The sequence below is a fragment of the Ciconia boyciana genome, chromosome 20 (genome assembly GCF_034638445.1).
Source record: "Ciconia boyciana chromosome 20, ASM3463844v1, whole genome shotgun sequence".
In the NCBI taxonomy this organism is placed as follows: Eukaryota; Metazoa; Chordata; class Aves; order Ciconiiformes; family Ciconiidae; genus Ciconia; species Ciconia boyciana.
The window spans coordinates 3,581,200-3,604,449 of NC_132953.1; the positions used below are offsets into that span (position 1 = coordinate 3,581,200).

The window sequence follows — 23,250 nt, forward strand, 5'->3', positions numbered from 1 at the left end:
ATGCTGGGTATGGAGTGTGCCACATTCACCAGAGCCAAATACCAGGAGAGGGCAAGCCTGCCAGCAAGAGGGGTATGGGAGGAGAGGCTCAGGCAATCCTCCCGAAGGATTTTGGGATAAAGGGGGGAAGGGTGTTGTTTGCTTGGAATCCAGAGTGCTTCACAGAGGATGTGAATCTGAAACACGCAGCATCACTGTTGACAGCAGTGTATATAAACAGAGCAGTATTTTCCCGCTCCCTCCCCCTTCTTATTATAGCACAAAATACCCCAAGTAAAAGACATACACACAACAATGCACTATAAAAGGAAAACAAAGCCCCAAGTGTGCACACACATGCACACGCACACATAGATATTCTTCTGGAGAACGTAGCATATATTCAATACCTTAAATGTCATTTTTTAAATATTAATGCTGTGCTTCCAGCTAGATTTATGTAAGGTTTATTACCACAGGATTGGAGGCACAAGAAAACCTGAACTAGATGCTCACAGCCTGACACGCTCTGCCTGCCCCAGCCGTCTGGAGGCCCACTCCTTGATCGTGCTCCGTCTGCCCCTTCCAGACTCCAAAGACACACAGAAGCAGAGCCGGGGCAGACACACTCCCACCAGGCTTTTTTCCCAGGAGGGGACAGAGCTGCAGCTCCCTTTCCCCCTCTTCCTCGTGCTTGCAGCTTGCCATCTGGCACTGTCAGGAGGATCTCTGCTTGGAACCACGCTGTAGCCAGGCACAAACACGAGCAGATGCCTCTCCCCAGCTAAACAATAACCTCATTAGCCAAGGCAGCGCAGGGCAAAGGGAAGAGTGCGAGGGCAAATATTCAGCAAATAGCAGGGTACGTTTCAGCCGTGCACGCACAAGCACCGTGCTAGGCTGCTGGGAGTGTGCAGTGTACCAGCTGGAGCAACCCAAGGGCTGCTGTGGTCCATGTTTCCCCATCTAACCTGGCTGGCAGCTTCCCCTGCTACCCCAATCACAGCTTCACTCCCTCCAGCAGCACTGTCTTGTTTTCAGGCCACAGGCAGCCTGAACATGGGAACTATCTTGCCTCAGGCTTTCTGGGAGTTTCCTCAGCCCATAGGCTGGGCTCTTTTTTAAGATAGATTCTTAATAATCTCTCAAGATTATTACCACCTTGTGGTGTCAGACTTGAGATATGACTATCTACAGAAACAGGACGAGGAAAGAGACAGGCCAGTTTTTGAAATTACATGCCTGAGCTCTTCAGAGCCAACCTTGACATTAGGAAGGGAGAACCTCATTTGATAGTCCCACTTACCTTGTCATGCAGATGAGAGGGACCCTAGGCTCTAGGAGGGGCCATGGAGAAAAAAACCCTCAAAGTTTGGCCCCTTTGCCAACCCCCTTCTTCCCACAGGACGGCTGAGCAGTAGCTGCTCATAACCACAAATCAAACTAATCACTTGTGTTAATTCTGCATGCAACAAAACCCCTCCACCTATTTATGGTGCTCCCTTTAAGCACCACTGTCCATCCCACTCTCTGGAACGGATCCTTGCTCCTACTTTGGTTGACATGTGCATGCTGGGCAAAAAGATCCTCTAGCAAGCACCTGCTAGCCCAGTTATTACTCTCCAAGGGCCAAACAGAGGCCAACAGGTTTTCAAGCAGAGCATAAGCTTCGCATGGAGTGGAGCAACACGTTCTGCTATTTGCAGAGACCGTTTCCAGCGCATGCTGCTATTGCCCTTGTTGCTGTGCTACAGAGAGCAATTACCAGCCTTTTAGTCTGTTGTGGGGGGAAACTGGCGGATAATTCTGTGACAAATCTACTCTGAAGCCAAGGTTTCTTTTTCTTCTGGTAAAGGTACAGCAAGCAATAATAAAAGCTGTCATCCCATCCAAAATCTCCTTATGTTCCACTCAGGAAGTCTATCTCACGGGCTTCACCTACACAAGCTATTGGAGATCCTTCCTCATCACCCAGCTCCACTTCTGCGACCAGCCTTTGAGTGAGCAGCAGACAGGCACAGACAGATCACTCAGCCCTTCCCAGCTGGGCAGTGCCCTCAGACATACGCAAGGAACCAACAGCCCCAACAACGGGCTTTGGAAGACTGGCAGGGCACTGATCTACCTGATATGATGACTGTCCAAAAGGACCTTTGGAGGAAAACCATTCCCTGAGTATGGCCCATCTTTACCTTCAAGGCAAGACAGGGAGATACTCTCTTCCCTGGCAGCACTGCCTGTCAGGAGCTGTTTCACCCCATTAAGGCTCTGTACGTGCACAGAGGGCATTTATACACCCTGACGTGTGGATTCAGCATGCCCTCAGGTTGCTTCACAGATATACGCAAAACACATTTAGGAGCAGGTCAGAGCAAGCATTGGGGAGACCAAAAGAAAAGTCGTGGTGATGTATCAGCAGGTGGTGCTCTCCCCTTCAAATCGGCAAACGAGTTAAGCCCTAGCCTGGCATTTTACCACTGGGATTTCCTCCAGTAAAGATACTTCAGCCTAACGCAAGACCCCTCTTCTCTGCATTGCTGAGAGAGACGGAGCCTGCATCAGCTCAGAGCCCAGGAAAGGAGAGCCACACTTTGCACGGAGCTCCCCATGGACAGTGGTGCTTCTTAACATCTGGGAAGAAACTCTTCGCAGGCTAAAGACCCATCATAGGTAAACCTAACTCAGGGGAACATCTAAAAGGAAATGGTTTAGCACAGTGCTGGGAGTTGGCAGGAGTGATTCAATAACCCCTAGACTCCTTGTCCAGCTACAGCCTTTCTCCGATCGTTATCTTGGCCAGAATCCAAGGCAGAGATTGTTCAGAGACTAGTGCAACCCAGACAGTGCTAAATCACATACATCCAAACTGTTCTCTGAGGGATTTTAATTTATTGGGAAGCACCCTCTTAGCAAACAAACATAAACAGCGACCCAGCTCTCTCCACACTGCTTTGTAATTAAGCTCTGTTTCCAAACCCTCCGCCCAACCTTCCACACACCCATCATACAAGTCAGAAACTCTTGCCTTTGCTTGGGATGCCACAGCCTGAGACCAGAAGAGAGGAGAGGAGAGGAAGCAAGAACATGCATGCACTGCTGGCATTACTGCTAGGTCTCTCAGTGTGTTAAGTGAGACAACCTCAAATGGGGACTTCCAGATGACAGAAGTCACAGGCCCTTTTTTTTTGTAGGGCTCAGAAGACTTACCAGCAAGTCCGAGCCAAAGGCCTGCATTTCTCTCTGCCTTAATACTTTAGCTATGCTATTGACACATGCTCTGCCCCATTTTCTGCTCTGATGTCCCCACATTTTCTACACTGCATTGCCAGGCAGCTTTGGATCTTTCTGAAAGAGAACCTCCTTCAGGAGCAGCTTGTGACACTCTGGGACTGCAACACAATGAACTGATAAAGTGAGACATAGAAGCGCATAAATAATCATAATATCTCACATGTCCCAAGATCACACAAGCAATTTAGACTCTTTTTTCGTGTCACGTTTATAAATATTCATGTCAGAGCTCTTTTAAACCAACAGAGCCTGATGCAGAAAGGCCCCAAAAGTTCAACCAGCCTGCCATTCCCGTGCAGTGTGCAGGCAAACTGCACCTCTTTGCAGCCTCACTTCATCCTGCCAGGGTGAGCATGGCCCTGCTGCCTCTTGCCTACAAACATTCGCAGACCATGACAGCACAGCACAAAAGAACCAGCAGCAAATATCTCAGCATCTCCTACCACTCCTGTGGCAGTCATGTCTCTGCCATATGCCCATTCCCTGCTATTAACCTCCATCTCAAAACTATTATGTGACAACATGGGAATCACATCACCTTGTCTGGGTTTATCCAGCTGCCACTAAACAGAATCACTTGGATCTATAAAAAACTGTTGTCTTCATGCCTGGAAAAGAAAAATTAGTATGCAAACACAGCGATAAATCCTCTGATGTGCACATTTATGTTTTTATCATGTAGTTAATCAGGAAAGAGTATGTTCAGTTTAGATACAGCTCCACACTTTGCCTCTATAATCCGAATCCCAGAAGGGCCTTATAAAACCATAATCTGCAATGCAAAATCGCAAAGCATATGGGAGTGTCTATAGATTTTCCAAATCACCTGTGCCCTAATTTAATATGAATAACAATTAGTTTACTCTTATCAGTTAATTGTGCCCCTTGTGGATTCAGCAACACTGCATCTCGTCACCAAATGCCTTTGTCTGAGCAAACTTTAATTACACTTTCTCGCTCGGCCCAGCCCTACTCGCAGCTTTGGCAACAAAGGTGAAATTGCTGTTAAACAAAAAGCCCACCACCACCGACAAGACAACAAAAAGGGAGTGAAGCACACTGCTTTCTGATAGAATCAGAGAACTCAAAAAAAGCAGTCCAGGGTTAGTAGCAGGGAGTGTTACTGCAGTCCCTCCAACTCAGCAAGAGCAGCCGACATCCCCACAGCATCCTACATGAGCAGCACGAGGAGTTTCTCCAGCAGTTTCTCTCCCAGACAGCACTGACAGCCCTCCATCCGTATCTCCGCTCCAGCCGCTCCAAGAAGGAGGAAATGTGCCTCCCGGCCCTTGGCACTAGAAGTAGAAGATTGAAGAAGGCTTTCATTTCACCTCCGGTGCCGTGATTAGCAGAGGATTGAGAGCCAAGGCACCAGAGTCCTATTTCCAGCTCTGCCGCTGACTCCAAATGTCCAAGGCACTTAACTCTGAGCCTGCTTCCTCACCCATTTCAACAGCAACAACATTGTCATTGATAAAGCTGATGGGATGTGCATACACTCTCACCCAATGCTTTGGTATCAATCCTACGCTGAAAACACTGTTAATGCACCAGTAAGCGTTGCGACATTTACCTATTGGCATGGGATACACGTTTTCTTTTCAAGGCCCAGAGTCCCCTTGTGAATCATACAAAAAAACAGATTGAGGATGACTGTGTTTCTACTTCCATTTCAAACACTGCAGGGTTTTGAACATACACAGGCCTTAAATCTCAGTTACACCATCACCTTGGCAGCAAAATGTTGCCTTTGCATAGTAGAGGATGCAGGCTACAAACCCTTTGGCAGAGATGAAGGAACAAGCCTGCAGCGTGGCAGATAAAGCCTCTGGTGTTAGGAATGTTCCCAACCCACTAGATTCAGCCCAGGGATGGAGAGGCATCGCAGTGGCAGAATTAGATGTTGAAACCACAGAGGATGTGCATCTTCGCACTAAGGATGCTGAAAGCTCCAGCATGCTGCTGCTGCTCTCTCTCCCTGGAGGACTGGTACCACCGTGGGGATTTGGCACAGATGCTCGCTTCCCCTCCACAGCATGAGGAAGTCCTGCAGCTTCTTGCCTCACAGCCTTCAGAGCAGGTGTAAGGGAAGGCTTCTTCATCATCTATGCTGACTCCTGCTCCTGCACCGCCCTGAACACAGACAAAAAGGACACTCACCCTGCTCAAGTCAGGGAATCCATCACCTGCCACATCAAATATGCTCATCATCTTTCTATAGCATGACCTCTGCTCCTCTCTAAAATGGGATATCTCCACCCTTGCAAAGGAATAAGCTGCTGTGAATACTTAATTGCTTTTATTACTCTCCTGTAATTGTTATCATGACCTTTCCATGCACTATTTTGGTGTGCCTCTCACCAGGTCATTATTTCTGGGCCATAGGCTCCAGTGGAACAGAAACATTAATCTTCTATAGACAGTAGATGCAAAGCTCATGGTGTTTGATCTCTCCTGGTAAAAAATGATGCCATAGGCTAGACCAGGTTGAGCTCTGGCATTCTGGCAATGCCGTGAAAGATCTCTGACTTTTCCCAGTAGATCCTCCCGCCTCTCTCTTTGATCACCACATTAGCTTAGCAAGCAGTGAAGAAAAAGCAACTACAATTACAAATTTTAAATAAGGCCAAGTGTCACTCACTTGACTAACTGGAACAATGTGAGTGGCGAGTCCAAGCTGCAGCAGCCAGGATAATCCTGCAGGCAGCATTAGCTACTTGGACAACAGAGTGAATCATTCCCCAGACTAATTCCCAGATAAAGAGAGAAATCAGGCTTTTATTCTCAGTGGAGGTTCAAGCAACAACACCTTTGCAGTACTCATTTCTGCTCCAAGCCATCCCACACAGCACACTGCCAAACACATGCAGCATCAGTCAGGACTAGCTGGCAGGCGAGAACAGGGCCCATCTTTTGACCATCTAATACCTCTCAGAACAAACCCTGCAGCTCAAGCAGGGCCACTTTGGCTAAAGGAAGAAGCTAGAAATATAAACCAAACAAAAGCTTATTCTGCAGACCTGCCAGGTTTGGCAGTGTTCATGCAGGTCTGACAGCCTCACCCTGTAAATAAATTGTTTCTCGTGAAAGCAGAAGAGAGATCTCATCCATCTCAGATACTGCAAATCCATGTATGGCACAGAATTGAACTGGCCTTTCTGAGAGACTGTATTTTATTAACAGTGCTGTTTAAATGGCTACCAACTTATCAAAAAGCCTTTTCATAAACAGAAATTTAACATTTACTCATTATTCTCACTCCTCTCCTCGTTCCTCCCTTGTCTCCCAGCTACTCATTCCCATCTAGAAAGAGAGAGACAAATCTCCTAAAGCAGACCTGCCAAAAGCGAGCTAAAGTCTTGCCCCATCTGTGAACAGACTGCACTCCAGGTGAGGGACTGCCCAAATCCTTTCAGGAAGAAAACAGCTCAAGCCCTGACTGAAACCTAAAGGGCTACAGTGCTCGCAGGAGCACACAGATTTAGAGTAATCTTATTCACAGCATACACTGATGACATACGTACAGGCAGGAAAAGGCTCAGCATTTGGACTCAAGCACAGACGCGCAAACGTGCACTCTTCCTGCAGGAATACAGATCTGAGCTTTGCAAGTTGGGCTGTCTCCAGCACGTAGAGCATTTATGTCCACGGTGTCTGTAGACGTGCAGGCTGTGGTGGCATTCACACAGAGCAGCACCCTCTGCCAAGGAGCTGAGCCCCTCATTTCAAAGGAACACACTATTATAAAAACAACAAACATCTCACTTCTAAATAACCACTTTGTTGCTGAATCTCAAAGCCCTTTTGCACAGCTGCTGCAATGCTTCTGTCACACAGGCATGACAGCAGAGACAGGAACAGGATCTGGACTCTTCCTTGGGCCACAGGGCTCCACTTGCACAGAGGACTTTTTCAAACTGGCCCAAAGTGTCCCTAGAACTAAATAAACTTGGGTCTGCAAATACCCAGTTTAATGCTGTGTTCGATGCTGACCCAGTTTCTCCTCCCATCTCCATTCCAACAAATGCAGTTGTTCAATGCCAGCATAAGACAAAGAATCAAAACAGCAGGGCTCAGAGGCTTGGTTGGTCATGATGCTTCACTTCAAGCCTGCAAGTTGTAGCACCAAGACACCATGCTTTCTTTTTGTTGCTTGTGACAGTTCAGCAGCTCATGTCTGTTCAGGTAAATTAAATATTGCCCTGGTTAGTTCTGATACATGTGAATATGCTCTACCAGCAGCTGAGAAACAAACAGACAGGACAGGAATAACATTTTTCCCTTGCAATGAAATGAGCAAGTGCAGTGCTCCACTGGGAAACGGCCCTGCAAAGACAATCTTTTCTATGTACAGCGCCATTCCCACTAGGGAAACTACTGCCGTAAACACATCTGGATTAATGGAAGGGGACTTCTTCCCACAGCCACTCCTGGGAAGGCTGCTCTTCAGTCCATATCCTTCCTGAGACCAAGCTCTGGACCCACCCACAATGTTGCACACACAAGCCAGCTTGTGCCCAGGTTGTTCACAGTGCTGCCCGTGTAGCCAAACCTTCGCTCACCCTTACACCGTGGCCTCAGGTGGGGAGCCTGATGGATTCCCACAGGTACTGGCTGATGGAGGGAGCAGCCACTGTCCGTCAGAAAGCATCATGCTCAGGAGCTGTCGCCTGCATTCAGCTCCATCCTCTCTGCTGCCTTCTTGCTCTGAACAAACACTCTTAACTTTCCCTTTCAAGGGCGCGTCTACCCTCGGGCGATACTGATGGGTTTCATATTCTAAATGGTATGATTATTATTTTATAGTAAGCTGGATGGATGCAAAGCTTTATGAAGTGGGCCTGCTTTTCCGGCAACAAACTCACTTGAAGGACACCACAATAAATCTGTGAGGGAAGGAAAAGATTTGGAAGTATCCAAATGCCTGGGATAGAGGATCCTCTCCTCTCCTCTCCTCTCCTCTCCTCTCCTCTCCTCTCCTCTCCTCTCCTCTCCTCTCCTCTCCTCTCCTCTCCTCTCCTCTCCTCTCCTCTCCTCTCCTCTCCTCTCCTCTCCTCTCCTCTCCTCTCCTCTCCTCTCCTCTCCTCTCCTCCCCTCTCCTCTCCTCTCCTCCTTCCTCTTCCTCTCGTCCTCTCCTCCTCCTCTTTCCCTTCTGGTCCCTCACCCTGGGGAGACAGCATTTTCTGGTTTAGAACAGGGCCTGTCCAAACACTGAGTGTTTTGCAAAAAATTAACTTTGTACCTCAGACCTATCTCCATGAAGCAAAGTGAGAATTCCAAGCTTCAGATCTGCAGTGTGCTCAAGTTCCCAGAGTAGGTTAGTAACGAACCCAAGCCTCCCAGTTGCCAGGCACTGCTCTAACCTGCTCTTCTGAGACTTGCACAGCTCTGGACAAAGAACATACACCTATTTCAGTCTTGCAGCTCAAAAAGCCTTACTGTGCTCCTTTTCTAAAACAAGTGGGGTAATCTCATCCCTCCCCCAAGCCACACATATAGTGGAGAGGCTGAGTTTTGGAGAAACCAAGTCCATACTTAGAGCGAGACATCTAATATATGAATAATGGAAAAGTCTATAGCAGCTCCATGTTTAAGTTTGCACAGACATTTGCACTTAAAGCAGACTAAAATCCCTCTGCTTCACACTTCCCCAATTGAATCCAGCATCCAAACTCAGCACAATAACTCCAAGGGCAGTGAAACATCCCATGCAACTGAAGTAAAATATTAACTTATATTTGTAGATGATTTCTTTTTAAATGTCCATGAAACACTGCTCCATTGTCCTGCATCTTTTAGCTCTCCCCTGGCTAAAACGCCGGTCACACACGCTATCTCAGCCCAGGCTGCATCTCAAGTAGCAGAAGTCAGCACAAAGTTTGTTCCTCTGTTCTTCCTTTCTAAGATAGTAACAGCTCAGGACACTGCTAAAAGTCTGCATGCGCAACTCATCAGCTTATATGGAAAGAGGAAGGACCAAGCTCTACACTATATGCCCCTAATTGCCACTATTTGCCCTAAGACAGTCTCCTCAAGGATCCTGATGTCCAGTTGCTATTTCATGTGGATCTCTTTCTTCTCTCCTCTGCTGACTTGCCAGTCCAGGGCATCTCTGTTTACGGGACCTGGGTTGTACCCTGGTGTCAGAGCTGTCAGTCGCTTGCAGCAACTGACAGGCAGCATTTCATTCAGCACAGTTGGGTGAACAGCCCCTTCCAGCACATTTTGTTATTCACATGCTCCGCCTGCTAATTGCTTTCTGAAATAGGGAAGAAACAGATGACGAGCAGAATGCAGCTCCTGACAAATTCCCCAGCACTGTAAATACGACTCACCTTGCTGTAAACAAGGAAATGCTAAGTGGCAGTGCTGGTTTGTGCTTAAATTAAAAAAAAAAAAAGGAAAGAAAGAAAGAAAATAAAAGAAAAAGGAAAACACACAGTACAGCAAAAAAAATCTCAAGCTCCTATGCTGCAAGACAGCCTGCACAAGGGTGAGAATCCCAGCACAAGGGTGAGAACCCCAATCTATTTTGTGTGTTTCACTCTGAAGGCACCTGTGAGCCTCTGGAGAGCACATACCAATACCAGCACAAGGGCAAGCCATTTTGCCTGCACTGATTAGTGCTCAGCAACCTCTTTGTCTTGCTGAAGATATCCAGAATCAACCTCCCACAGGCAGGATCTCTGTCTTCAGAACTACATCCACCACAGAATGACAGCAAGGAAAGGTTTTAAAACAAAGAGAAGTCTTATTTCATTCAGACTCTAAGCATCTCTGTATCAGTTATGTTAGGTGAGCATAACATAACTGCATTTCACAGTGCACAGCTCCACCACAGAATCAAGGATCTGCTGGCTCTTTGCAGGTATTATGTCTCTGCTACTTTAAGGAAAATACAATTTGCTCTTAAAAATAATGAGATTTAAAATTAATAAGCTTGGGGCTTTCAGCTTTCTAGATTGTGCATCTGTAGGCTACACTTTTAACACACTTCGAGATTTCTTCTCTATAGCCACAAGGCCTAGAAGCTTATTTAAAAACAAAAGCTCAAGGTTCCTATGTTTCCAGGAACCGAGGCTCTACAGAGGAACATCAAATACCATTAGATCCACAATCACATTGCAAAAATTGACAACACTAGTATATAAGCACACAGTATTACTACTTACTTCCTGATCTAAACTATTGTGCAGTGATACGGTTCAACAGCATGAGTCATTCCACCCCAGAGGCAATTGCATTTCAATACTAGATATAGAAGCAATACGAAAACCAGGTGCACATTCACAGCTGTCATCCTTTGGAGATAGAAGGTGCTGGAAGCACTAAGATTACGTAGGGCTGCAAACAATGGGAAATTCCAAGAGCAACAGCTAAGTAAATGCTTTCTACAGATACCTTGCAACTCCTTGTAGAAAGGCATAAGTAGAAGAAAACGTCCGTGTGTGGAAAATGAACTATGTTACTGTTTGGGGCACAAGGACATCAGCTCTGATAGAGGATATCAAATGAAGCCAAGCAGATTAGGGAAAATTACCATGGAAATTTGAATTCACAGGGTCCTTTTTCTGCAGACAGATGGTCATTTCAGCTTTCTATTCTCTAATCCCTTGTTCTGCAAAGCAAACATCCTAAATCCCAGATAATGTAGGTTTTACCATCTCATACATTTCCCACAGCATTAAGGCTGGCCCCAGCGATAGGATACATATGTTTAAACATCTGTATGCCTAAGTAATTTATAGTCACCAGAATCTCCTACCTGGATTCAGCACAGAGGTGATCTCTGCATCCTGGCCTCCAGCCCCAGAAGCCAGCATGGGCCCCTGCTAAAGCAGTCACCTTTTCCAGTAGGCATCATGGGGATTAAAGGGAACCTTTTCCTAGGAACGGCCTTTCTCTGGCGCAGCCAACATTCCTCAGCCATGTCTCTAAAGAGGAGGAGGGCTGAGCACATTTTACAAACTGCCACATCACCAAAACTGAGGAAAAAATACCATGTAGCTAGCAGCACAGCAGGAAGTTTGCATAGTAACTGCCTGGGACTTCTGAGAGACACCAAGACCTCACATGTGTTTTTTTCCCTGTCATTTGACTTAAAGAAGAACCGACCTGCCAGACTGCCCCTTTGGAAACAACAGCAAATAATCCAGGTTGCAGGCAGCAAGCAGTTCAGTACAACAGTACAAGAATGAGGTTTTACATGATTTACTTATCCTCCTAACTCTGGAGGTCCAGAAACCATGGGGAAGTATCAGACAGAAAGGGGGCTAGAAACTGCCCAAAGCCAAAAATCAGACCTGAAACCATGCTGGGAAGAAACCAGATGGTCTGGCTGCCAGACTGTTGCTCCTGGACCCAGGCAAAAGAGCTAGTTTCTGATGGAAGAGGGAGAGGAGCAGGAGACTGCAGAAGGCTTAGCGCTCAGAAATTCATTACCAGTTTCTCAGTTTCCCTGCTTGTTAGCTCAGATGATTCACAAGGAGCAGTAAGCATCTCACAGTCTCACAGAGAGTGTTCACAATTAAACAGATATTGAAATGAATTTCATGAAATATGCATATTGTTTGCTTCCTAAAAAGCTGTTTAGATCAGACCACAGAAAGATCAGAAAGTAAGGATTAGATCAACAGACACTCTCCATTTACCCTCTAATGAGCCCTGGATGGATGTGGAACAAAGGGATAGTCTGTAAGAGCTCTAAAAGAGGTAGGAGCACCGGACACACTCTCTGCTGATGTAAATCACCATATTGAGAAATAATCCATAGCTCTTTGAACCAGCTGAAGATCCAGTCTGTCTTCCACACAGGGCAAAATCTCAAAAAATGTATTACTGCAACAGAGAAACCACACCTACACTATTAATAACAGTTGCATCAGCAAAGTCCCAAATGGGACTTCAAAAGATGTTGCACAGTGGCACTCTTTACAAGCTCCAGAGGCAAAGCAAGTCTTTGAGGAGCACAGGAGCTGCGGAGAAGCCCATGGCTGGGTAACAGGGCCACCACAGCCACGTTGCGAGAACAGAGCTCAGCGGCAGGGGTAAGAGACAATCCCCCTTTCAGAGGCAGTGCCAGCCAGAACCCAGCATTGGATTATCTTCCCCTGCTGTAGCAGCAGGATTGAGAGCCTTCCCTTTACCCTCCTCCCACATCATTTTGGACAGGGGAGTAGGTTTTCATGCCCTAACTAGGGAGTCACCCTACTCACATACTCAGCACTTCAATCCTGCAGCCTCTGCACATGGCAGGATTTGCTGCACCAAGACCTACGGCACAGAGCTGGGCATATCCTCACTGATGTTCAAATGTAGCACATCGCATCTTGGGATTGTTGTTTCTGACAGGCTCTCTCATCTCGCATGGCTAATAGCTCATTGTTTGTATTCATGCACGAGGAGTAAATTCTTCATTATTGGAGAGATCTGACATGTACAAACAATAGGAGTAAATTGATTGTATTTTCCAAATCATCACACAGACTCTAATTCTATCTGCAAGGCGCACTAATTTGCACTAGAATTACCTCCTAAATTAGGAATTAGAGCTTTTGACAGAGAAGAGCAATGACTGTTCTTGTGTTGCAAGGCTAGCGGGGGGAAGGGTGCAGGTCCCTTCCCAACTCACACCGCAAGAGGCCTTTTGTTTACCCTCAGAGTTTACTGAAATGCAGTGAAGGAGATAGCTGATTAAACGAGATTCCAGCATTTTTCAGAGAGGTTTCTCATTGGTTTAAATGCAAGTTCAAGAGGAACAGACTATTTAAATTTAATTGTTCTATACCCAGAGCCTACCTTTTTCTCATGCAGGAAACTGGGATTCTCCTGATCCCTTGAAAACTGGACATATAAGGCTCTGCACATCTTTTTCTTAAATGAAGATGCTCAGTCAGAGCACAACTGAAAATCAAATCTCAAAACATCCAGAAAGTGCATTTGTTCCTGCCGGAAGCAGACGAACAGGGTACACTGTGCTCTTCCAGACATGAGGTCATCTGTACTAATCCCAGAGGGTATGCTGTACCAGCTCATTTAGATGTAAAAGAGACTAAGTCATTAAGTTAACTTGAATCATGCACCCAAGTAGCATCTCTGCCTCCAGGAAGGGAAGTGATCAGAGTGTACAGCACTTTCCAAAATGCCATACACAAGGTGTGTTTCTCGGACATTGCCGTCTCTATCTGAAACACAGCAAAATTTATACTACTTTCCAGTCCTCAGATACTCCTTTCTTAGGGTGGGGAAAACAAATAATGTGATAGATGTCTGTTATATTGCTTAAACAGTGAAAGGAACACCATGTAAAGATATAAGCTAAATATATAAGCCTATTAACACTCAGGTCACTCTGTAAGCAGCGGAACCAGAGAACTCTGAATTTCCTCTGGAAATGGATTGAGGTTTAGGCGCTTTTTTTTTAGCGAGATGCATGCTCACAAAGCAGCTTTTCCTGTTCTTCGGACATTTGCAATGTCTCTGACACAGATCCTGATTTCTAGTAAGGGTGACCTTACAGTGCAGCCCCCAGCAGTGGGATTAACAGAGTCTTTTCTCTGGCCACCTATGTTTACGAAGCCTATAGAAATATAGGATTCTGCCAGTCCCTTTAGGTAATAAAAATAACATTCTCTTTGAGTTCGCTTTGAGACTGACATGTTCTGGAGAAATCTGTTTGAAATTTGCAAATGGTTCAAAAGCTATCAGAGGGCCAAAACCAGCAGGATCTCAGAGGCTCTGTCTTGTTTGCAAACCCAATGAAAACCGTCTCAGAGGAATAAATATAATTATCACCACAGCCCAGAAAATGTTCACAACTTAAGCTGGACCTGACACAAAGGAATAGACAAATAATGGAGAGGGAAGGGGGAAGGCAACAACGCCTCTTTTAGATATGCAAAAATATCCAGCTAAACCCCAGGGAGTCACAAAACTGACTTTGTAAAGGCATGATTAAAGACAAAACAAACACTAGGAGGTTTTTTCCTTTGCCTTTCAACTCCAGCAATTATAGAAACTTAACCTGAAGCACACTCTATCTGCAACCAGTTGATCTACCTAACTATTTATGGTCTTAATTTGAATGGAAAGCTGAGGTATTCATATACTTGTGCAGCACCAGAAAGTGAAGATTTGTGGAGGGAAAAAAGATACTTCATGACTCTTGCAATGTTTGATGAAACAGTGAGACACTGCGACGGGGAGAAGTACCAGCAATATGACTGCAGCAACAACACACAGCTGTTCAGGTCAGGAGAGATCATGTATATTCAGCAGTTATTTCCTTGGGCGCCTGAGTGTCCTTTCTCTCCTGCACTCCTTGTCAGGGAACTGCCAGACGTGGGTTGTCCGGAGGGTCCAGTTCCAGCCAATTGTGGTGTTGTAGACACATGTACAGTGTTTAGGGGATGTGTGTAACACTGCCCTGGCACATGTTGCTGGGCTCATCGCAGACAAGGTGCTTTCTGACAGCCCAGGCCCCTTGCACACACTGACTGCAGCAGTACTGGCTGCTGCAAACCGAAATGATTAGGGAGACTGAGTTCCTACGTGGACTGTATTGTTGGATGATGATGTGACAGGACTAATGGTTTCTTTCTCTGCTCAATAACACAAATTTCCTGGGATGAATAACAGAACCATGGAAATAACATCTGAGGTCAGTCATAGGACTGGTAAAGCATTACCTCTCTGGCAACATCTCCATCAGACATATACCAAGTCACTACATACCCTAAGATGAGCCAAGATAGTACTTTAGGAAAGGAGCAATTTCACCTCTGAAAACAAAGTTTAAATCTGTCTTTGGTCCTGTGCCACCCACAGTCTGTCTTCAAGATCATTTCGAGTAAGCATGGATCTGCATCACAGTTCTGTACAACAGCTACATAGTTATTTCTACACTCACAACTTCATGCAACAAAGTGCACTTAAAAAAAAATTTTTCCTGGCATTTTACTTTTTTGATCTTTGGAGTGTGCATTCCCAAGCTTTTTCCCTCTGCCCACAACCATGAAGATGTGACGCTCACTACGGAGGACAAGGGGTGGGGGAGAGAAAGCAGCACGCTGAGATTCTGGGAAAATAATGTGATTCCAGGAACAAGAGCTTTTAATGAGAAAACAAACTGCACAGGTGATGCAGATGAGAACCCAGTATTATGAATCACAGTTCGGCAAGCTGGTCTCAAGTGACTGCAATGTAGCTGGGAACAGTGGAGTGCTCTCAGGCAACAGGAGACAGGAGAGAAGTAGTATACATTCCCCTAACTTTTGTTCCAACAATTCCAACGCCATCACTCAAAGAGTGCACAAATGCATTATACTCAACCAAAAATATATCCATAAGCAGTGCACTTGTATAAATATAAAGGTAACCGATTAGGTGCTTCATAGGGTGAGCGTGTTAGTGCCCTGGCTTTATTGCCTGTTAGCAGTTCGGCTCAGTTAGGATCCTGCATTCTTCTGATTATGCAGACACAATCTATCATATTGTTCCGGAAACTTGGTTAGAGCTGTGCTCAGAGAGATGGCTGCAGCTGCAGCATGCTCGGAGAGATACACATCATTGCTCTCTTTTATGAGAAGGAAAATTGGCCGTCGCTGCTCCTGCAAAAAGCAGCTGTTATTTGTTGTTTTCGGGGTGGTTGTTGGTTTTGGGTTTCTTATTTTGAGCTATTATGATGAGTTTGCCTTCTCTTCCCACTTAACCGAATTACACAGTGTTTATGTTTCCAATCCTCTTGTGGAGATGTACTAAGCTGGCATGCCTGCTGAAGGCCAAGCGGGGGTGATGCTTTCCTCTCCTCAAGCAGAAGCGCACCTTTGGCAGGAAGGACAAGCCTGTGGCTAAGACTGGGAGCCTTAGCCAACCACCTTAACTGCACCAACCACCTGCTGTGCAGCTTTCTCTCTCTGTGCAATAGCAAGAATAGCACATTACCATGCCTGAATTAAAAGCATCCGGTCTCATGGCTCTTGCAGGAGGAATGCAGTGCTGGCTTCATTGCCAGATAACTATCAGCAATGATATCCACTTCCGTGGCTCAAGATCTGCGCCATTGCAAGGCCCGCTTCCCCCTTCAGGGCTGATGCAAAGCCCTTTGCTACCAGAACCAAAGACCTGGTAATGATCCTAGCAATGGTGACACAGAGTGGTTCCCAGAGAGAGAGGTGCACCCTGAACTTGGTGGCAATACATTTGATATTTGATTGCTCCCCTCCTTACCCTGGAGTACTGGGTACTTGCTATCACAGCAGTTTCTACACAGCAGAGGAGAAGAGGAAGAATTTACAATTATCCTGAATGTAAACTTTGCCTAAGCACAGTTTTCCACAAGGTCATTCTATATTTGGGCCAAAGAAACACCTTACTGTTGTCAACAGCTACTACCACATCCTTCACATAACACTGCAGAGCATTTTTGTGTGCAGACAGAGCCTAAACTGTCTCCACAGAAAACCCAAATGATCAGAGCCTAGCCCCTGCTTTTCAAAAAAGGGGGTGGGGGAAAAATGCAGATTTGCCTTATACTGTGGGACAGAAATACGGCCACACTTGTCCCTCCCAAATGCTCTTTTTTAATAAAACCACCTCATCCATTTCATAAAAGCAACTCATTCTAAAATAGCACTACTTTTGCATTAAAAATGTTTCCCCTTCATAAAACACCACTGCTACATTTTTCATATAATAGCAGTTCATGCTGTATAGAAATATGCTGTAGCTTATATTTAAAGGGATCTTAAAAATGTTTCCAAGACACAGTTGCTATTCAAAGGCATCTTTCCTCTTTTTCTCCCCACGTATGGGATAAAAAAGCTTTTAAAAAACCCACAAAAGATAACAACGGATGCTTTCCTTTTTAATCACAACTGTTAACCACTTTTCAATCAGGATTTTACAAGTCATCTGTGTCCAACCCACAGAAGATGGAGGTGTGGAGTCCGAGCTACAGAAAGTTTGATTTCCTCTCTGTGTGTTCCTAGTTCAGTTCCTGGCATGTCCACCCAGGTTACTGACAGTAGCGACACTGTCACACATCTTGATAAAAGGCCAACAAGTAACCCTAAATACAAATTCCAGATCACGCATGAAAAACGCTAGACAAGTGAAGAGTCTCAGGTCCTGATCCTGCAATCAGCTTCCTGCGCCCAGATCCATGCACAAACTTTAATGGGGTATTATGCTGACAGGCACTGGCAAACACATACACATTTGGCTGGAAATCATGGTCTATTCTTTTCTTTCCTAAGAAGCAGGATGTTTCATTAACTAAAAGCAAGTCATTAAGGAAAAAAAAAAAAGATAAGAAATGGGAAATCCAAAATAATTTTGTTCATTTTCGAATAGTGCTGCAATCACTCAGATGCACTGCAAAACACTGGCACAAAATAAATGTTAAAATAAGAGACTTACCCTCTGCTGCCAGCTGGCTGCAAACCTCAAGTCTGCTGACAGCAATGTCAGAAGCCGGTTGTATCTTTGCATTTGGTGATGGTCAACCCACGTGTCCAAGACAATTCTAGCTGTTGTTGCAGAACTGCTGTTCCCTATGCGCCTTAGGCTTCTTAATATAATATTTCTCATTCGCATATTAGATGCTTCAACTCCTCCAGCCTTCTAAGCAATAGCCCCTTTGCATTCATCTTGCTTGTATGTACTTTCTACTTGTGAAACCTCCTTTCCCTGGAACAAAATTCTCTGTTATTGTCCCCAGCCCACACACCTCTACAGGCATTCTTGGCTTTGACTCACATTTCTGCACAACTTGCACCAAACCTGAAACTCCATTTCTATTAATACCATTTTAGCCATCTCCCAACATTTTAGCTCAGATTTTTCCTTATGCAAAGTCCATCCAAACCATGGAACACTTTTTTGAAGCCACTGCAGAACTGAGAGCTCAAGGCCCCGAGAATGATTTATCTCTGTACAAAGACCTGGGGCATTAGGAAAGGGAAGCAGCACATGTTATCAGCAGAGCCAATTTGCTGCATGTCTATAGATGGAACTGTTGTAAACACACAGCAGCAAGGTAAATCTAGCCAATTTGCACCTGTAATAGTAGCAAAACATATCATGGGGAAAAAAATGTACTGTCAGCAAACTGGCATCTCTTTCCACCATAAATTATCTTGCCCAGAAGCTCACTAACCTTGCTCATATCCCTCTTCCTCTTTGCGGAGTTCGCACAACTGAGTCCCATCTCATGGCTCACTTGCTGGGGTGTCTCTCTGCAAAAACGAGGAATCAACAGTTCGGCTTTCCCTCATCCTGCCATGGACAAGAGGGCAGATAGAGATCACTGTCACACAACTACCTAAATGCCTAGATGCTTCCTCCCAGATGTTTTCTCCTTTTCTGTTTTTAAAAGGAGTGGGGCAAAGCTGGATATACCGATATTTATTTTCCCTATGGGTATAACATGAAGCAGAAAGAGGTGAAGTGATTTTCCTAAGGCAGCACATCAAGTCAGCAGCAAAATTAAAAACTGAGTGTGTGACCCTTGACAGTGTGATGATTAGCCCACCTGACTATGCCACCTCTTGCCTGATCTGCAGCACATTTATATCCCAGCATCATTAGTTTGTTGTTTTTACGCAGGCTGAATTTACACAGCAGTGAAAAAAAGAAAATACTTAGAGAAAGGGATATAGCATTTGCTATGTGGGGATTCTGTATTAACTAGGCAGGGATATGGAATTTATCAGACACAGATAAGCATTTGAGGAACTAGGGAAGAAGTATTCATTAGCTGGCAATATGTATTCCCATGCAGCAGAAATTTTTTCCTTCCGATCAGCAAATCACACCTTTTGCAGCAGGATTAGTTGATGCCTTTAATGATAATGTAAGAAGATTATATTTTCCCTTTCTCTTCACAATTCAAAGCTCTTAAATACAAAGAACCAGCTCTCTTGAAATATCACTATGGAATTACCACTCTCCTCACATAAAAAGCTAGAGAGGCCATCAGAGTGGAGCAAGGGTATTTGCCTTAAACATATTCGCACAACAGCTCAGCAAGAGAAAGTAGCAGCAGCAGATGAACGCTTCAGATCGCATCTCTGCTGAGGGCCTGTCAATTGCCATATATCCTGATCCAACAGTAGTGCTCAAGAGATTAACAGATGCTCTTGGCTTTCTGATGGAGACCGAAGATATGACTCCATCCAGATACTGAGCAACACTGCCCTTTTGGATGCTTCGGGGCCATCTGAGCTGTAGCCAAGGCTGAGGAAAATGGCCATTGATCATGGGAACTGGCAAGCAGGGGAAAACTATTCTGCATTACACAAGCTCTGTCCCTACCAGCTTCTTCTTGTGAAAGGGTTTTTAGCTTTGAGCACTGGTATCCAGGGGATATTTATATTGGAAGATGCAAATTAACGAACATTCCTCTAACACAGAAAACTCTAATTAGAAAATACTCCATCCAGGCCCAGTTAACCATTTAGGTTGATTGACAGAGCTGAGCAGGTCTTGGAAACTGAGCTGCAGCATTTTTTAATAGCAGGAGGCCTACCCTTTCAAAGTTTAGATACAAGGGAGTTGAAAGTAAGCTGAAGTGAGGAAAGAAGAAACGAAAGGTATAACAAAAAATTGGCCGGGTATGGGAGGGGGGAGCTTTCTATGAACTAAATGATTCAGCTCAGTCACTCTAGTCCTGTTAAACAACTTCTTTCCTGTTACTGAGTAAAATAAAAGCATCGCACTTTGATTAGTTTGGCACTCACAATTAGATTGGGCACCCACCTAATCCATCCCCATTCCCAATTTATCACCTACCTTGCCAGGGAAAGGCTGGGTGGCACAAAGAGTGAGTGTTCTCTTTAGGTAGGCATCTTCAATGAAAACCTTTCTTGAACAATAAAGGGCTGATTCAAGAAAGCTTTCACAGGACTCCTTTCTTAGGAAAAGCCTCAAACACAAAGTGGTGGTGGGACTGTTTATAGCTCACGAAACATCCAGCCCTTTCCATCATAGGGTGATAAGTACATCAAAAATACCAAGAAGACAGCTGCTTATGGGAAACTTAAGAGAGAGAGAGAGACTATTTTTCTCTACATTTTGAACCTACTTTTACAATCCCTTATACGAGACATTACTCTCTATTAAAGTCTAGTGGATGATTTACAGGTACAGAAAGGACCTAATCTCTATAGAACTACATAGTTTTTGAGTTACTGCTTAAGAACCCTTTTTAATTCTAAAGAATTCTTTTGGTTTCATCCTTCTGAAATTCTACAGGCCTCTCTCAAGACATCAGCATGGATTTGTGAGGCAGACAAACAGCATTTTTTTAAAAGCAATAGGACAGAAACAGAGCTGCGTACTGGTACAGTGATTGTGGTCCTTTCCCTACTGAGCAACAGTGATGCTGTTTGCTACATTGCACGCCAGCCCCTGAGCCTAGGAGAGGCTGATGAGCAGTATTGCTGCTTTCGTATCTGTACCACTCCACAATTCAGGGGAACTCAGTAAAGGGAACCTGAGAAAAGATTTTCCTGGGTAGAAAATACACAGACACACTGGAAAACAAAAGGAAGGCTGAATATGTTTTGATGCTTACTGTCTGCATACTGCCCACAGTGTCCAAAGTACTTTGCAGACATGCACAGACACTGCTGCAGTCCTAAAAGACTGTGGCAAATCAGGATGTAAAGAAACAAAGGGCTATGTTTCTTCTTTCATGCACACCTGTGTCAGTCTGAGGGCTTTGATTTCATCGCCTCCCTGGACACTGGGATTTCAGAGATGTGACTGCCTATTTCCACTGTTGAATGTAAGAAACTAATCAGTCTCAAAGTTTTCTTGGAGCACAGGCTAGGTGAGCAAACTGACAGTGGGTTGTGTATAAATTGAAGAAGGAGCTACAGGTAAAAAAAAAAAGAATTGTTTCTACCAGAGCATCTGGAATAAACCCAAGCTCAACAAAGACATATCATTTCTGGGAAGGCAGACTGGTTTATTTGTCTTCATATCATTCATCTTCCTTGTTGCTGTACCTCCACCCATGTGTTTCTGCTGCTCCCTGAGCCAACGGAATGAATAAAAATCCCAGGTTGAGCCTTTATTAGCGTGTGTAATGCAAGTCAAGCTGCTTTGAACGTCCTCTTGTTGGGTATTAATGCAGCATGCCATTTGTTACACAAGTATTTTGCTGTGGCAGACAGAAAGTGACATTTATGGGTCTATCATGAGAATGAATTTCACCATCCATTAAAATGATGTACAGGTAAACACTCCATTCATTTTAAATCTATGAGCTCTGGTTCTTTCTCTGCTCTGGTAGGTGGGTCCATCAATACAGCTACTATTAGCCAAACTATTTGCTGGGAAGTGAGAACTACTGAAAAATGTTACAGGCCTGTAATTAAAGGGATAGTAGCTTGAAGGGAGAGTACAGGAATTAAAGTTATTAGTGAACTCTCGTCTTATAGATCTGCATGTGTGCAGCAGCTGTGATGCATCTCTAGAGCTCTGCTGCTGGAAAGCCATTGTCCCATTCAGTCACGAGGAAACACTCCTGGCTCAATCATCTACTAGAACAGAACCCAGGAGATCTACAATATATATATTTACCATTCAAAGTAAAAAAGGGGACAATGTCTGGAAAAGCTATAAATCTGACAGCACAATGGATTTATAAATCTCTCTGTGGGGTACAGCCACTAAAAGAAGAGAAGGGAGTGTAAGCTATTGACACTGGTTGCTCAGCTACTAGCTGGAGTTGTCGCCTAGTAGGGCAGGTTGGTGTTAATCCGTCACCATGTCCCAGGGTAAGTTCTTAACACAACGTGTTACAATGCTTCAGAATCCTCTGCTAGGGAGGATTTACATTATGTAAGTTTTCTAGAGAATTGCTATGAGAAACGCACAAGGTAGAAAGAAAACATGCTATAAATGTAAGCCACATCACTTGGAAAATGAAGTACAGTTGTTTATCCACTGTAATTGTAGAAATTAAGGTAATAACAATTACAATTAAGTGACTCATATGTACTACTGTGCAATTAATTTAGGCTTAGAGGCAATGTTATTGTGTATTAAATAAAAGCCAAATGATGATATATCAAGTTGTCTCTGTGATTCAGCCAGTTGCATTGCTCATCTGGACCCAGAACCAGGCCACCTGCAGTGCAACGTGATGTTCAAGGAACCTGCACTTACAGAAGAGGTCATGCTTCCTTTGATGCAACATTAAACCGTGTCTCTGAAGACCTTTGATGCTTTTTGCAAAGTAAAGTTGTTCATCTGGCTTTCTTGGGCAAATGCCAGCCTGAAAGAGTTGTATTTGATCTATTTGAGCTTCGGTCATATTTGTTTGCCATTCCTGTTCTTTCGGAGTGTGTTCCTAATCTCAGTTTTAATAGTTTCAAGCAAAATGTTGGTGCTATGTTGGACTTCCAATGTATGAGTCAAATACGGAGGTCCTTTGTATGGTATGTTACACTGTATTATTTAGACAGACTCCTTAGGGCTGAATTATGCAAGGATCTCACATACTGGTCCAGCACGAGCAGCATCACTAGTTCAGCACAACGCAAAGCCAGGAGCCCTCTGTAAAATCACAGTCATGCAGAGGCTGCCCCTCTACCCACAGACAGACAGAAATTATGCAGAGGCTTCAAAAGAAGAGCTAGTTATCTCAGCTGTTTACTGACAGTGAAACATCACAGTGACAATTACAGGAGCTATATTCTTAAGATAAATTGCCAGAGTTCCACACACACTTGTTGCATTTATGTGAACACTTTTCCTGCAGGGAAGCCACAAAGAGGTTTTGCAAACATTTTGAGCCACTGAATCTCTAATCCTCTGTCAGCTTTTAACTATTAACTTGCTGACACTCACAATAAAAATATGGTTGTTCATAGCAAAACGTGTGTGTAGCCCCACAAATCAGAAGAAAATGTTTGTATGTCTCTTTTTAAATTGAAATTGCTACATTTCCCACAGTCTAAATATTTCTAA

General features: G+C 44.5%; 1 protein-coding gene across 1 annotated transcript in view; it reads right to left on the reverse strand.

The window, feature by feature from the left end:
- Window positions 1-11,173, reverse strand: part of B3GAT1 (beta-1,3-glucuronyltransferase 1) — a 51,636-nt gene extending 40,463 nt beyond the window's left edge. Inside the window, exon 1 of the mRNA XM_072884695.1 lies at window positions 11,036-11,173. Within this exon, the coding sequence (XP_072740796.1) occupies window positions 11,036-11,093 (58 nt within the window). The 5' untranslated portion in view covers window positions 11,094-11,173. The remainder of the gene's footprint in view (window positions 1-11,035) is intronic.
- Between the last annotated feature and the right edge of the window lie 12,077 nt (window positions 11,174-23,250).